Below are 15,192 nucleotides of genomic sequence, written 5' to 3' on the forward strand. Positions count from 1 at the left end.
TTACTTAACAATCGATCTTGGAGTTGGTGGCGAATAAATAAATACAATATATAGATCAATTACCTACCTTATGATTAATGTACTTCCTCTACCACATATGATAGGATACCAAATGGCCACAAGTTAAGAGAATTAAGTGCATTCTTGGATTTTATGCTCTGTAGACATCTCCTTTCCGTTCTCAAGAAGAAAAAAAGGTCTACCAGGAGACCAAACTCAGGGAGCCTGTAATGGAAGTTACTTGTACAGAATATCTCCTTTCAGCGCCTTTAATGTGGTTAAACATTCCAAGAGACTTCACAGATGAAGTCAGATCCAAATTTGAACAGGATGGTGACGAGCAAGAAGTTAAAGCAGTGAAACTAAAGGCGTCAAATTTACTCCCAATCAGAAATGGTGATGAAGGATGGAAGGTAGAATTTGAATACAACTTATCTTTTACATAGAAACAGGTCAATCTTAGGTAATTTTAATTGATGACATATTTTCCGCATACATCAATATTACGTCAATGATACAAGCAACTAATTCAGGCTTTTCAAAATATCAGGCCCGTTGCAGGAATTGACAGAGAAAGAATTTTCCTTTGGAAGACATAGACAGTAAAGTGCTTGAAAAGGTGTGGGAATTGCACCACACAACTAATGCTGATATACCATAATGAAACAGAATCCTAAAATGTATGAAACAATCATTAAACAACCTCTCACTAACCAATTACCGATTTGCCAGCAAAGAAGATATTCTACAGCTCATCTGGCAAAATGTGTAACGGAAAGACGGTGTATCATAATGCTTTAAAATCTAATCAATACAGTCTAAACTTTTTAGCTTCAGTCAGAAAATTAACTTTTAAGCTAAACCACGTGAGTGAAAATAAAACTGAAGAATGGTTTCATCCAAATGTGACAAATATGACAGCTTTAACACTGGAGTTTGAAGCTCAAAAATATAAAATGCTGAAACTAAGCATGCTCTTTGCAGTGTCTGCCATTGAGTGCAGGTGGAAGGTTGTCACTGCTAGATGAATTCCCATGAAGCACATGCTATGACTGTAAGCAAATGAAACTAAAGCAAGGAAGTCACAACAAATAATTTTATAGATGTTGTTTGGAAACTACTATGGACACCATTTGTTCACTTGCTTTAAGTGAATACTTTTGGTGTGAAACTACTATGGACACCATTTGTTCACTTGCTTTAAGTGAATACTTTTGGTGTGAAAGATATGCACCACTGAAGATTAAAGAGCTACAGTTAAAAGTCTGTCCCTTGTAAAAGCACCACCATCCATGGCAAATTGTGAAAGAAACTAGGGTATCAAAAGGAGGAGATTCAGCTGTAAAGAGATCCAGTTCTAAAAGAGCTGAGAAATTAAACCCTCATTGAATCAAAGAAATTGCAGTTCCTTAAGAATATAAGATGATCAGCCCTTTACATCTTCTGGACTATTTAGTTTGAGTTGCAATTACCTTTTTTCTTCTAAAATAAATGATTCGCCTCAAGAAGTAGACTGATAATGATAGATACTAAATGTTGGATTGCCATTTTAAAGAAGGCTTGGCTGGCAGTCAAGACAGTCAAATCATGAATGCAATTTCTGGCCTAAATAACATGTTTAATATTACCACCACTTTTAAACAACTAAGAAAGACATGTACGTAGCCAGATGTACCTACAGAACAAGGTGCATCACCACATCAAAATCAGCATGATAAAACTCTTTAAAAAAAGGTGTAGGTCAACATTCACAAAGTCCACTCAATAAACTGCACAGTAGGGACAAGACAGGCTTTTTTGCTTTGAGAAAAGTAATGGGACAACAGTACTAATTATGCACCAGATTCTTTGTGTTGTAACTAATAATCTTAATTCTTCATACATTTATCTTTAACATGAAATCAGAGTTTTCAGTGAGCTGTCTAAGCCTCAGGAAATGTCCATTTCTTTCTCAACACACCCAGAAGTGTTCTTCCATCCTTACTTAATATGTTTCATAAGATTAATAGGCTTCCTCTTACCACCTTAACAAGCTGCATCTCTCTATTCCCTATAAATCCACTCAACATATGATTTTCATTTTTCTGAGTTTAACAAGCCTCTTTTCCCTTTGATCTAATGAGTAATGGCAATTCCCCAACAGTGTCTATTTATAGATGCCCATCCTCAGGGCATGGATTACACCACTTTTGAAATATTGTGTCCTAGTCTCCTTGCTGAAAGAAGGACGTTGTGAAATTTGAAAGGGTGCAGAAAAGATTTATGAGGATGTTGCCAGGATTGGAGGGTTTCAGCTATATGGACAGGCTGAATCGGCTGAGGCTATTTTTTCTGCAGCATCGGAGGCTGATGGGTGACCTTACAGAGGTTCATAAAATCATGAGGGTACGGGTAGGGAAAATAGAAAGTCTTTGCCCGGGAGTGGCGGACTCCAAAACTAGAGGATACAGGTTTAAGGTGAGAGGCAAAAGATTTAAAAGGGATGTAAGGAGAAACTTTTTCACGCAAAGGGTGGTACATGTATGGAACAGGCCGCCAGAGGAAGTGGTGGAGGCATTTAAAAGGCATCTGGGATGGATATATGAATACGAAGAGTTTAGAGAGCTATGGGCCAAATGCTGGCTGATGGGACTAGATTTATCTAGGCTACCTGGTCAGCATAGGCAAGTTGGACAAAAGGATCCGTTTCTGTGCTGTACATCTCTATGACTCTATCCCCCACCTTCCTTCAAGATCACTTCATTATTCCTTATCAATTCTCTCTTTTCTGACTCCTCCCCACAGGAGAAAAAAAAACTAGTCTCACCCTTTTATCCACCATAATCAAGTTGCATTTCTGAAATAAAACTCATTGCTCAGAAATTTAATTCTGTTCACATGTAAATCAGGATTGATGTAGATTTTTAGCAGCTGTCAAATTTCCAGGCCAGTCAAAGATTTTCAAGTTCATACATCATTCTGACAGCTAATATCAAAAGTTATGTGACTACTAAACCAAAATCTCCCTTCAAATTTTTGTAGTGCTTTACCTTTTTGTTCAAAAGCATTTGTTGTTTGTTCTTCTCCTCAGGATGTTTATGTATGCTGCTGTTTTCCTAACACAGAGGATGACTCCTTGCTCAAATACAACACTTTTTTTCATTAATAGCTTGAATTCAACAGTACAAGACCCATCAGTAGACAAATAAGAAAAATAAACTAAGCTCCAGACGACCACACCAACTTGGGCATCATGAGAAAGTCAGGTTACAACTCCATGTAAATGATATTCATAGAAATCTCTTGTCTCTCTGGCCTTGACTGAACATTAGACTATTTATTCATAACATACAAAGCTTCTACAAGGCTCCAGAGCTGCAACTTTAATAAAAATAGACTAGAAAGGGGCCTGCAAACCTATTATTTGTTCTACTTTGAGGTGCTAGAATGGGATAGTAAGTTGGTCAAATGAGAGAGAGAGAAGGGAGAGAGGGGGGAAGAGGGAGGTATTTAATGAGAAGAAGTTTGATGACAACAATATCAACACAATGAGGATGACAGATCTGATCTGAGAAAGTGAAGAAATATTATGATGTGCATTATGAGCCTAACAGGATTACTGCCTACAGACCTGCCAACATTTGGCAAATTACCTTCATAAAATTGCACGACTTCAGATTCCAGAAAATTCTTTAACATGCACTTTTAAAAGTGCATGCATTTTAGTGAATCACTATTAACCCCATCCAAAGATTATTTTGCATACACTTTGTCCATCAACTAATTTTCTTGCTCTTCAATGCTGATATTGTTAAAGATTTAACAGGAAGTCCATCATTAAAATAATGAAGGAAAATTTAGATTTATATGACAGAAGGGGTTTTTTTGCTGCGAGGGCGAGATCAGTGCTTTCCAAACAGGTTTTAAAGGCAAGGTACTTTGAGATTGGAAAATTCAAAACGTGATATCCCAAGGCCACATGACATCCAAAACATTGCTCACATCAGTCCTGGAAAAGCAGGTAAATCTATTCTTTTTGTGCGTAAATTCTGATTTGCCAGTTTAATTCAACTGAATTCTGTAAGATTAGAGTTTTGGATTTGTCTACATAAAGTAAGTTACTTATTAGAGTGCAAGATTTATTTGCATCTGTGAATTGAGTTATAATCTACTTACAATAATTCACAATTTAGCAATTTGAATCACATTACTTTAAACTGAAATTAGGCAATATCTGTATAGTTTAAACTGTATAGGGCCTTTCAAGTTCCACGGTTCAATGAAACGTGAAGCATAGACTTAAACAAACAAAATGATAATTCCCCAAGCTTCTGAGATGCAGACTTGCGTCAAGATATAGTAACTTGATAAGTTTTCAAAAACTCTGAATCCAGGTTAAAAAAAATGATAAATCTTTTATTCTATTTACTTAATTGTGATAGCTCATATTTGAATTTGTGAATACTTTAGATTGCAAGCATTTGAGTTTGTGTGGCAATATTCAATTTTGAGGCGATAGAAAAAAAAAACTGTAGAGCAAGTCCACGTAAAGTGCAATATGGAATTTACCTCAATTGAGCTAATTGTTAGACCCAGGCTGCGTTAAACCTCTGCACGGGCAGAAGACGCAAGATGTACCCTTCCATTCACAGGAAGCACTGTACAACTGTGGGAAAAGAAAATTATACTTTAAAGGCCCGAACCATAACAAAAATCACCAGTACATTGTTGAAATAGTTCACCCATTCATATATTATCCGTCAGCAGAAACATCTCCTCACAAGGGCTTAGACTCTCGTCGTCATTGAACATATTTATGCCCAGTGAAAGTATACCGCCCTGCTCCAATTATTCAATTTCCTCTAGGGTATAAAGTTATTCCCTTTATAGGGAATGTACACTCAGTCTGTAATTTGACCATCATTGAGAAATCTGCAACAGAAGTGAAAAGGGCTGTAAGTTTTGCCCGCTACAGGAAACTGTAGGATAGAAGAAAGGTAAATACAGAAAAGATCCTTGAGGTAAGTAACATCAGTCTGTCCAAGAAAAAGCCCAATGAATCTTCAGGGATAGTAAGTGAAAAGATACATCCAGAAAGAATGTCGTATAAATATTACTTTGACAATTTAATGCATAATGCAGAAATGCTAAAATGCAGAATATTACCAGCCTCGATTTCCCATTGCTTAGATATTTCATTTAAAATTCAGCAAGGCTCGAGATATCCAAGTTGGCTGAAAAATGCAAATATATTGGTCTGCGCAGCAAAGATTGTCAGCAAAGGTTGTAAGCTGGACACGGACCAAGACTACTCCATAGGTAAATCCAAACCCAATGATTTCTCTAAATTGGGTTAAATCAGTAACGAGTGATGTCAACTAGAAAGTTAACATGACAACTTCAGACAAGAAGAAAAATTTTATTGGGACAGAGGGGATAGCATCCTTGCTGGTGAACCATCCAAAGTCAATTCCAGTTCCTGGTCCTCTGAGGGCTATTATTCAAATTAGCACTTTAGCCAAGGTCCATGGTAAGATGATTTTTCTTGCAACTGATGTTCGAGCTTCTATGCAGTCAGCATGTAACGTCAGACATCAACCAAGTGCTGACTGTGGTCAATTTACTTGAATGGAGAGATCACTAACTGAAAACTAAAAATATTAACATTTTCTTTTTGCTAATAAAAATTCACCTTAAAAATTAATTAGTAAGGGAGTTTCCATTGGCTCTATCTGACTTCATTGGTTTGACCCCTTGTTTCAGACAATTACACTCCTGGCTTTGATATTCATGTGCGAGAAGAAAAAAGGACAGAATCACTGAAAATCTTCTGAACCAAGATAAGCCACAGAGAACAGTTTCCTGCATTACCAAACACTGAACAGCATCTTTAATTGTACTTGTCATTAAAGCAAAACATGGTTTATACAAATGATACTCTACACTAGATGTCCTGGATGGGTTCAGTCATTTTTAAGCAGAAATGTTTGAATGGTAAATTTCCCACCTCCCAAAATGATGGATATTTTTATTCAGCTTGTCACATATTGACTCTTCACCTTAGAAACATTTTTGGGGAAAGCGTGTAATTTTAAGGAAGAAATCTAGCTCTCATGGATATTTTGTATATCTGTGGTGACAAGTTCACAGGTAGTAGTGAGAGAATTCTGGAAAACATTAGCCTTCCTAGATAGGGAACAGTGCATAGTGCAGGGAATTACATCTAGCAAGGTTAAAGTGGCACCATAAGCTTTTCCCTGATGCAATATATCATCAAAATGGCATATGATTGAGGTTTAACACATGGATTCACCAATATACCACAAAAGATGATGCCAAACAGGTTCTGATATCGTCCCAATGGGCAGGGGTAAGAAAGAAAACATACAGTGATATTCAGCATTTGTGATGACCAATCATTAAGTGCACATCTATGTAAAATGATTGCAGACTGAAGTTATAAAATATATTCCAGCCTCTAAACTGGGAAGAGGAAAGAAGCTGTGTATTATGCATGAAATCTATCACAACTGCACACCAGTACAAAACTCAGACAGGGTCTCGTGTTCACAGAAGCATCGTGGCTTTTTGCATTTTAAATCAAGTTAAATTTTGTTTCAACTTTTCCACTCATCTATCTTAAAACAGAATCTAAGGCACAAAACATCACACAGAAAGAACATTTCAATAATTCTTTTGAGTTATCCTACAAAGGTATGGAATCTGATATCAATAACCAGCTTAATAACAGGAAAAGATAGTACATTTGGAAGGTCAAGTCTTTGAAAGGACCAGAAGAAATGCAATATGTTAATACCAAAAACTGCTTCAACCTAGCAGTCATCATGAGATCAGTCAGAAGCTGGCCTCAAAAAAATTTAACTTAAAATGGCAAAATATGGTACCCAAAATTTACAGAATAAATTTTCACAAAGGCATAAAAACCTCAATAAAGCTTCCTCTCAGAAAGCCAGAGACCACAGGGAGGATTAGAAGTATAAATATACCCAATCACAACCAAAGCATTTCTGTTGCGATATGTGAAGGTGTGTTTTGAATGTATCGAAAGAACGGAAATATGTAAAGCTGAAAACAGTGAAGTGGAGAAAGGGAAGATGAAGTCACCTCAACATCCAGTTACCAGAGAGGGAATATGAATTGGACTATCCACCACTTAATGAATAAGCTGTGTTCTATAAAAACTACGCAAATGAAGGCTATTCTAATACAGTGAAAATAAAGTTGCACTACAGTTGTACAGTTGGACATACCAGCCAAGAAAACATTTTGCAGATTCTACATAACTATCATATGCTATGAAAATTAGAGGTGGTATCAGTAGATAGATATTCAGATTTCCTTTTGGATGAATTGAGAACCGACTTTAAAATACAATAACTGATATTGATCTAAATTTTGTTGTGTAAATGACAAAAGGGTCATTCAACACACAAATTTCTTTAACTAGCCGCAAAGCCTCTGCTGATCCATTTCATATTTATCAGCAACCGTGATTCGCAACTTTAGTTCAATTTCAGCTGAACCCCCTAAACCTGGAGCATGAGGACCTGCAAAAGGTCATCAAACCTATCTAAATCAGCAAACAACAAGCAACATTTTTCTAACAACTAGGAAAGAAAATTTAACAAACTTGAGCAAGTAAACAGAGAAGACACTAGAGGTTCCCAATTTTCAATCTAATGAAAAAGTGAAAGATGGTCTTTCATATGCATGTGGGGCAGGGGGGCCAGGATGGAAAAGGAAATATTATAATTCTGTTGTGGTATGAAATATTTGAAAATTGGGCATCTTCATTTTCTGTGCAAAGGGACTCACATTCTTGAATAGTCAACGCAGCCTATATACTGGTTTGAACACACATACCAGCTCGTAAAAACTGCACACTGCAGTTCTGTATTCCTCTCACCTTAGTCAACCAAATGCAAAGAGATTCAAGATTTAAAATTTCAAGCTTAAAACAAAAATTTCAGTTGTCCTTTGCATGCAGATGTAAATTATATCGCTAAAGGAGGAGGAAAAGACCCAAAGCACCATAGCAGTTCAAAAACACCACAGGACTGTTAAAGAAAATTCAATACACCCACTGGAAGATTGTTGTTTATGCAGAAAAATAGGAAAAACAAGGTTAGCACCAATCTCACTCAATTAGTTATACAAATTCATTTCAAGGAAGTGCATGCTGTATAAATACCTAGAAATAGATAACCAAGTCAAAGATTTAAACCAGTTTCAAAAAGTTCATACTTACTTCACTATGTCCTCTTGATCCGCAAACTCTTCATCGTTGAAGCCGAACTGGTCAATAAAATTGGACGTCATTTGTTGCATCTGATAATCAGAAAAGGCCTGGCAAACCCAGGACCAATGACAGGGATATAATCTTGATACTCAATCATACAACGAGGTTAACTTAGAGGGGACCCAAACCTTCATTTTTTTAAAAATTGAATTTTAAGTCTCCGTAGCTGTAAATTTGAGAATTACAAGGCATAAAATGTTTAAATTTTGAAAAAGAGCCCCTTCAAGGCAGTATTTTGTGTCAAGTAACTATTCTTCTTATTTGAACTTTAATTTCAATGTTGACCAATATTCCAAACCATGAATCATACTATACTGGATGCAAGTTACACCACCATCTGATGCCCAATAAAGAAATTGATCTTTTGCTGATTCTCCCCAGTCCCACCCAATCTTTTCAAGTTATAGAAGCTAACATTTCATTTTTAAAAATTCAATTAATGCCCCGCTACTGATTTGAGAAGTGTTGATTGAGAAAGTAATGCTTAAAAATACCAGCAGAAAATTCAAACAGTGCTGTGGAATCTTCAATGTCCACTTGAGCTGCTGATATATGGTTAATTTGGAGATCATTTCTCCATTCTTTCAACACTCCTTCAATTCTGCAGTGACAATAACTATGTGCTCAGGCCCAGCCCAGGACCAAGTCTGACTTTATGGTGAGGGCGATATTACTGAGCCAAATGGACATGACTGGTCTAGTAATGTAACCAATACATTTCCTTATAAGAAGGTAACTTTATTTGCTAGTGCAAGCAGCTAACTCATTTTATTTTTCTACCCAGAAAGAGATTAAATCATTTAAATCAAATTTCTTTAACTGTTTAATTGAAAGATTCCTATGAAAGTGGATTAGTAAGTATGGACTTCATACCATCTAAACTATAATTCAAACATTAAAACAGATACTTACTGATTCATTAGATAATCTATGAACATATAATGTACAATGGTAACTCAAACCATGTGCCAAGTATCAATGGAAAGTTAAATCTCTAAACATCTGCCTCAAAACAAGGTTATCCACTCTACTCAATGTCTTCTTAAACAACGCACTGGTTGGTCCTGTAAGAAGCTTATTTTTTAAAGAAAGGTTCACTCAAAGGAGGTGGGAATCTCTCACTGGCCAGCATTTATTGGCTGTCCCTAACTGCCCTTGAGAAGGCGGTGAGCTGCCTTCTTGAACTGTTGCATGCTGTGGGTTGACCCACAATGCCCTTAGGAAAGGAAGTGCAGGATTTTGAGACAGCAACAGTGAAGGAATGGCAATATATTTCCAGGTCAGGATGGTGAGTGGCTCGGAAGGGAATGTGCTATCTGCTACCCTTGTCCTTTTAGATGGAAGTGATCGTGATCTTGGAAGGTGCTGTCTGAGGATCTTTGGTGAATTTCTGCAATGTATCTAGCAGATAGTACACACTGTGCAGAGTGCAAATGTACTGCCAATCAAACTGACTGCATTTTACTGGATGGTGTGAAGCTTCTGCAGGTATTCCATTGTGGACAGGATTTAGGTAGCCAAGTGGTGGATTACTCATGGCAGTATTCCTAGCCTCTGATCTGGTCTTGTAGCCGATGTTTATATAGCGAGTCCAGTTGAGCTTTTGGTCAATGGAAACACAACGGTAATCCCAAAGATGTTGATAATGGAAGACTCAGTGATGGTAACACCATCGGATGTCAAAAGGCATTGGTTAGACGGTCTCTATTAAAAAAACTTTTATCTTGGACAGTTACAATATTATTCCAACTATATGGCAAGCAAACATGAATCAGTTGGGAATGTAAGATAATAAAATGTGAGGCTGGATGAACACAACAGGCCAAGCAGCATCTCAGGAGCACAAAAGCTGACGTTTCGGGCCTAGACCCTTCATCAGAGAGGGGGATGGGGTGAGGGTTCTGGAATAAATAGGGAGAGAGGGGGAGGCGGACCGAAGATGGAGAGAAAAGAAGATAGGTGGAGAGAGTATAGGTGGGGAGGTGGGGAGGGGATAGGTCAGTCCAGGGAAGACGGACAGGTCAAGGAGGTGGGATGAGGTTAGTAGGTAGATGGGGGTGCGGCTTGGGGTGGGAGGAAGGGATGGGTGAGAGGAAGAACAGGTTAGGGAGGCAGAGACAGGTTCGACTGGTTTTGGGATGCAGTGGGTAGAGGGGAAGAGCTGGGCTGGTTGTGTGGTGCAGTGGGGGGAGGGGATGAACTGGGCTGGTTTAGGGATGCAGTTGGGGAAGGGGAGATTTTGAAACTGGTGAAGTCCACATTGATACCATTAGGCTGCAGGGTTCCCAAGCGGAATATGAGTTGCTGTTCCTGCAACCTTCGGGTGGCATCATTGTGGCACTGCAGGAGGCCCATGATGGACATGTCATCTAAAGAATGGGAGGGGGAGTGGAAATGGTTTGCGACTGGGAGGTGCAGTTGTTTGTTGCGAACTGAGCGGAGGTGTTCTGCAAAGCGGTCTCCAAGCCTCCGCTTGGTTTCCCCAATGTAGAGGATGCCACACCGGGTACAGTGGATGCAGTATACCATATTGGCAGATGTGCAGGTGAACCTCTGCTTAATGTGGAATGTCATCTTGGGGCCTGGGATAGGGGTGAGGGAGGAGGTGTGGGGGCAAGTGTAGCATTTCCTGCGGTTGCAGGGGAACGTGCCACAATGATGCATGCCAGAATACTGTTCAACCTCTCGTTCAGATTTTTGAGCAAAAGTCCACACTGTAGGTGGTGTTGTCTTCTGGATGAGATGTTAAACCAAAAGACATTTTAGTTGGTCATTAAATGCCCTGAGGCATTATTTTGAGGATAATATGAGAATATTTTCAAGGTGCCCTGTCAATATCTATCTCTTAACCAAAATGTAAAGCAAGTAGTCATAGAGATATACAGCACAGAAACAGACCCTTCTGTCCAACTCATCCATGCTCATGAGTTATCCTATATAAATCTAGTCCCATTTGCCAGTATTGGGCCCATATCCCTCACAACCTTTCCTAATCGTATACCCATCTAGATGCCTTTTAAATGTTATCCCTCGCAACCTTCCCTAATCATATACCCATCTAGATGCCTTTTAAATGTTATAATCGTGCCTGCCTCCACCACTTCTCTGGTAGCTCACTCCATACATGCATCAAACCCTGAGTGAAAAGGTTGCCCCCTAAGGTTCCTTTTATATCTTACCCCTCTCACCTTAAACCTATGGTCTCTAGTTTTAGAACATAGAACAGTACAGCACAGAACAGGCCCTTCAGCCCACAATGTTGTTCCTCCACCTGGGGGGGAAAAAACCTTGCGTATTTACCCTAACCATGCCCCATATTATTTTATAAACCTCTAAGAAGGTCACCTCTCCGTACCCGACTCTCTAGAGAAAATAGCCCCAGTCTATTCAGCCTCTCCCTATACGTCAAGCCCTCGAAGCCTGGCAACATGGCCATAAATTTTTCTGAACCCTTTCAAGTTTCGCAACATCCTTCCTATAGAAGGGAGATGAGAATTACACGCAAACTCCAAAAGTGGCTGAAACAATGTTCTGTATAGCTGCAACATGACCTCCCAACTCCTAATCTCAATGCATACCAAACACTTTCTTCACAATCCTATCCACCTGCAAACCCCTCTTCCAAGGAACTATGAATCTGCACTTCAAGGACTCTCTGTTCAGCAACACTCCCCAAGTCCTCATCATGAAGTATTTAAGTCCTGCCCTGATTTGCCTTTCCAAAATGTAGCGCCTCACAGATATGTCTAAATTAAACTCCACCTGTCACTCCTTGGCCCATCTAATCAAAGTCCCATTGTACTCTGAGGTAACATTCTTCACTCTCCACTACACCTCCAATTTTGGTGTCATCTGCCAACCTACCAAACACTCCTCCTATGTTCACACCCAAGTCATTTATTTAAATGTCAAAAGGCAAGGGACCCAGCACTGATCTTTGTGGCACACCGGTGGCCACAGGCCTCCCATCTGAAAAGCAATCCTCCTCCACCACACTGTTTTCTACCTTCGAGCCAATTCTGTATCTAGTAGCTGGTCCTCCCTACATGATATAACCTTGCTAACCAGTCTACCATGAGGAACCTTGTCAAGCGCTTTACTGAAGTTCATACAGATCACGTCAACCGCTCTGTGCTCATCAATCCTGCGTTACTTTTTCAAACAACACAATCAAATTAGTGAGACACAAAGTCCCATTCACAAACCTATGTTGGCTATTCCTGATCAGTCCTTGCCTTTCCAAAATACATGTAAATCCTGTCCCTCAGGATTCCCTCCAACAACTTGCCCACCACCAATATCAGATTCAATGATCTATACTTAGCTGCTTTTCCTTACCGCTTTTCTTTAAATAGTGGCACATTGTTAGCCAAACTCCAGTAATTTGATCATCTCTGATTATTGTTTGTGGCATTTTGCTGTGCAGCAATTAGTTGCCATATCACCTACATTAAGTACTTTTGAAGTGTAGTAATTCTAAAGCATTTTGAAATATCTTGAGATTGTGAAAGCTGCTATGCAAAGTCTTTTTTGAATGCATTAGGGGTTTTCAGACTGGACAAAGCAACTTAAAATCAATTTTGTATTTTCTAATCTACCCATTCAGAGTTGTTATTGCACATCTCTGGAGCTGGTGAAATTTGAACCCAGAAATCTTGGCTCAAGGGGAGGGACACTATTACTGCACCACAGGAATCCTGATAAAATTCATTTATTTATATCCAGAAGAGTAGTTACATACAACTGAGCCATTTTTGTTTTCCTCATCATCAAATCACTCATGGTATGTTTTCACCAATCACCAGTAAATCACCCATATTCCCCAACTGATTAATATATGTACTAAGCTAACAAGGGCAATACTGACCATCAGAAAAGTGAGGGAGATGTAGGGAGAGGGGGGCCCAATTAAATTCTTCAGGGAAATTTCAATATTGCTTACCCGGCAGTAGTCGGTTAAAGTAGCTGCATTATCCCATTTGCTACTTTTTCTTGAATTCAAACTAAGTATTAGCAGTGGTTCCAAGTCACTGGACTCGAAATGTTAACTGTTTCATTTCCCACAGATGCTGCAAGACTTACTGTTTTTCACCAGTGCTTTGTTTTCTTTCTCTGATCACCAGCATTTGCATTAATTTTGCTTTTGTATCAGCAATGTTCATAGCACTCTTACAGAGTTGTGTCACACGGTCTGTGTTCGAGTCCCATGTCAGGACTCAAGCACAAAAATAAAGTGCTAATGTTGCAACATCAGATGACTTATTTTGCAAACGAGATATCAAAATGAGACCCCCAACTGCCCGTTCAGGTGGATGTGAATGATCCTAAGGCACTTTATGAACTGCAAGGGGAGTTATCATAATACCCTAATCATTATTCAGCCCTCAATCACAAAAATAAATACCTGGTAATGATCAAATTATCACGTGCAATTTGGCTGTCTCATTTCCTACATAAAATTGCCATAAAACACTTCGAAATCTCTGGTGGTCATGAACAGTATCAAGTAAAATGCAAGTTTGTCCTTCTTCTTAAAAACTGTTCTTTAGAAGGGGGACATCTGCTGGAATGTTGCAGCACATTCTCTCAGTATGTAGACTGAGTTGCAATGTTGCAAATAAGATTCTACTGCAATTTAAAGCAGAGGCCTGTGCTTGTGCTGTTGATGTACAATTGCTAATGCCTAGCTCTGCCAATCGGCTGCAGTGTTCCAGGTAAGTTGTTTTTTTTATTGCATACATTCATTTATCCATGTATTAAACTAGTTAATTCTGTCTATCCTACCCTTCCCCAGCACAAAAGTAATTAGTTTATCATGTGTTTCACAGCAACTAAATGGGACAAATTTAAGATTTGATATTCTCAACATTTACAGCCACAGATTTATTTTCTAAAATTGTTTTTGATCAAGTTTGAGCTCTCTTAAGCATTTCTTAGTTGAAAAGCACATCAATTGAATCAAATGAACAAAGTGATGTATCAACAACTAGGGCAAATGAATGGCTTGAAATTTTCACAGCAACAATGAAAACTAGTCAGTAAATTGACTAATTTTTCAGCACTTTGCACCAAGGTATTACTGTTTTCATTTGCCAAGATGATCTTAGAAAGTACACTTCACTTGCTCAATCTCAAATAGAACACAGAACTATACAGCACAGCAATGGGCCCTTCGGCCCACGATGTTGTGCCTAACATAACGCCAAATTAAGTTAAACCCTTCTGCTTGCCCTTGGTCCGTATCCTTCCATTCCTTGAATATTCATATGCTGATTGAAAGGGCTGTTCAACTCCCCTAACATATCTGCCACCACCACCCTTGATAGTGCATTCCAAACTCCTATCGCCATCTATTTAAAACAAAAACTTGCTCCTCACATCTCCTTTGAACTTTCTCCCTCTCACTTTAAATGCATGGACTTTAGTTTTAGACATTTCAAGTCTGGGAAAAAGATTCTGACCCTACCTACGCATCTCAATTTTATATACTTATCAAGTCTCCCCTCAGCTTCTGCTGCTCAAGAGAATTTTTCTAGCCTCTCCTTAGAGCACATACCCCTAATCCAGGTAGCATCCTGGTAACTGTTAGCTGTTAGTAATGGAGGTAAGCTGCTCATAACTGAGGTAATAGGGCCCAAAAACTGGCAAACGGGCACTTTATCTGAATGTTTGGAGCATTCGAAACAAGGTGGATGCAAATCATGGCAAATGGGTGTGATTTAGTGGCCACGACAGATACGGTTACAGGATGGTCATGACTGGGAGTTAAATATCTAGGGGTATCAAACTGTTCGGAAGGACAGACAAGAAGATAAGGGAAGTGGTGTTGCTCTAATTTTTAAGGATGATATCAGAGTGGTAGTGAGAGATGACAAAGGTTCTACTGAACAAAA

The 15,192-nt window shown here is 38.8% G+C and overlaps 1 protein-coding gene across 7 annotated transcripts in view; it reads right to left on the bottom strand.

Annotated features, from left to right (window-relative positions):
• The window catches only part of ppp6r3 (protein phosphatase 6, regulatory subunit 3), a 141,618-nt gene that overhangs the window by 37,862 nt on the left and 88,564 nt on the right, over positions 1-15,192 (bottom strand). For 3 of the 7 annotated variants that reach the window (XM_048545512.2, XM_048545514.2, XM_048545511.2), the window contains one exon: positions 8,249-8,346. In XM_048545512.2, the coding sequence (XP_048401469.1) occupies positions 8,249-8,346 (98 nt within the window). The remainder of the gene's footprint in view (positions 1-8,248; positions 8,347-15,192) is intronic. The other 4 variants (XM_048545517.2, XM_048545515.2, XM_048545516.2 and 1 more) reach the window with 2 other exon arrangements.

The sequence above is a fragment of the Stegostoma tigrinum genome, chromosome 17 (genome assembly GCF_030684315.1).
Source record: "Stegostoma tigrinum isolate sSteTig4 chromosome 17, sSteTig4.hap1, whole genome shotgun sequence".
NCBI classification, from domain to species: Eukaryota; Metazoa; Chordata; class Chondrichthyes; order Orectolobiformes; family Stegostomatidae; genus Stegostoma; species Stegostoma tigrinum.